The sequence below is a fragment of the Lipotes vexillifer genome, unplaced genomic scaffold (genome assembly GCF_000442215.2).
Source record: "Lipotes vexillifer unplaced genomic scaffold, Lipotes_vexillifer_v1.1 scaffold439, whole genome shotgun sequence".
NCBI classification, from domain to species: domain Eukaryota; kingdom Metazoa; phylum Chordata; class Mammalia; order Artiodactyla; family Lipotidae; genus Lipotes; species Lipotes vexillifer.
This window is the reverse complement of record NW_006798732.1, coordinates 2,756,697-2,758,009: the sequence shown is the minus strand read 5'-3', so window position 1 is coordinate 2,758,009 and position 1,313 is coordinate 2,756,697. Positions and strand designations below refer to the sequence as shown.

The 1,313-nt window shown below is 42.3% G+C and overlaps 1 protein-coding gene across 1 annotated transcript in view; it reads right to left on the bottom strand.

Moving 5' to 3' along the window:
- Nucleotides 1-1,313, bottom strand: part of ODAD2 (outer dynein arm docking complex subunit 2) — a 177,140-nt gene that overhangs the window by 121,263 nt on the left and 54,564 nt on the right. The window contains exon 14 of the mRNA XM_007470911.1: nt 972-1,126. Coding sequence (XP_007470973.1) covers nt 972-1,126 — 155 coding nt within the window. The remainder of the gene's footprint in view (nt 1-971; nt 1,127-1,313) is intronic.

The window sequence follows — 1,313 nt, the reverse complement described above, 5'->3', positions numbered from 1 at the left end:
GGAAAGAGGCGAAAGTATTATTTTGGGCATAAAGTTAGCTGATAATAATGTTAGTGGTAATACTGATAGCTAAAATTTACTAAATGCCGACCGTACGCTCATTCCATCTTTACAGCCACCCTGTGATATGGATGCTGTTACAACCCCGTTGTCAAAAGGCTAATCTGAAGCTTGGTAAACAGTGAAGTCAACCTCCACACCCGACCTTCTGTGCCCTTAAGTGCTACACTGTACAGCCCCTAAGACACTACAACTGCTAGCAAATCTGAGCGTCGACAATCCCACTGTGCTAAGGGTTTTCCCTCAGGTTACAGGAATTATTTTACACGAACGAAGCAAAATAAACCTTTTTGTGTGCTAAACAGAACATGTGAATTTCTTGTTAAAGAAAGTCATCACCCTGAAACGGGCAAGAGTTGCCCCAGGACACCCATCACAGAGTGTGTAAACTCTAAAAATATACAAAAAGATAAATTCAAAGATTAAAATCAATCAAATGGTCATAAAGTTTACAAATACTTTAAAATTCAATGAAATCGTTTTTGAAAATGACTACGCTTTAAGACTAACATGGTTAGTTGGCATTTAGCTGACTCATTTATCTTTAGAAAAAGAAAACGAATAAAACCACTTCCATTTCTAAAGATTCTGTGGGAAATTCATTCCCTCACCTTGATAGGTCTCTGCAGGAAACATCAGGGGTACTTCTCATGGCTGCCCACGTGCAAAAGAGTCCCCTGGCACAGGGAGCTTATGTCAGCACCCCCGTTCTCCTACTGAGGCACAAAAACCACTGTCGGATGGTGGGATGGAAAGAATCCCTTAATTCTGCCAACTTAGTCCAGAATGTACAGCTTTGAAGACTATAGGAGTAGCATTAGAATCAACTCTTTACATAAAGTAGCATGAAAATAGAAGGATGTGTTTTGATGGCCATATTTTAATACGGAACATTGGACACCTCCGCTTACTTGGTCACATTCTCTTTGCTGGTGGAACATTTCCACGCGGCCCCTGTGACAGCGGCCAGCCGTTCCTTATTGTCAGCGTTACTGAGGAGAGAAGCCAGGGCTCTGAGTCCTCCATGCAGCCTAACCAGCTCGCGGGTTTCCTCATCTTCGGCACACTACACAAAAGCCAAATCAGACGCTGGTGTTGATCAAGGCGTATCAAGCTTTCAGTGACTGCTAAAGAGGCTGCCATTCTAGTAGCTAGGAAACTTCTTTTCAGAGAGTATCATTTTCTGAAGGACGCTTCAAGTAAAATATAATTCTTGTCTCTATACTGGCAGCTATCTGACAGGACCGCTCTTT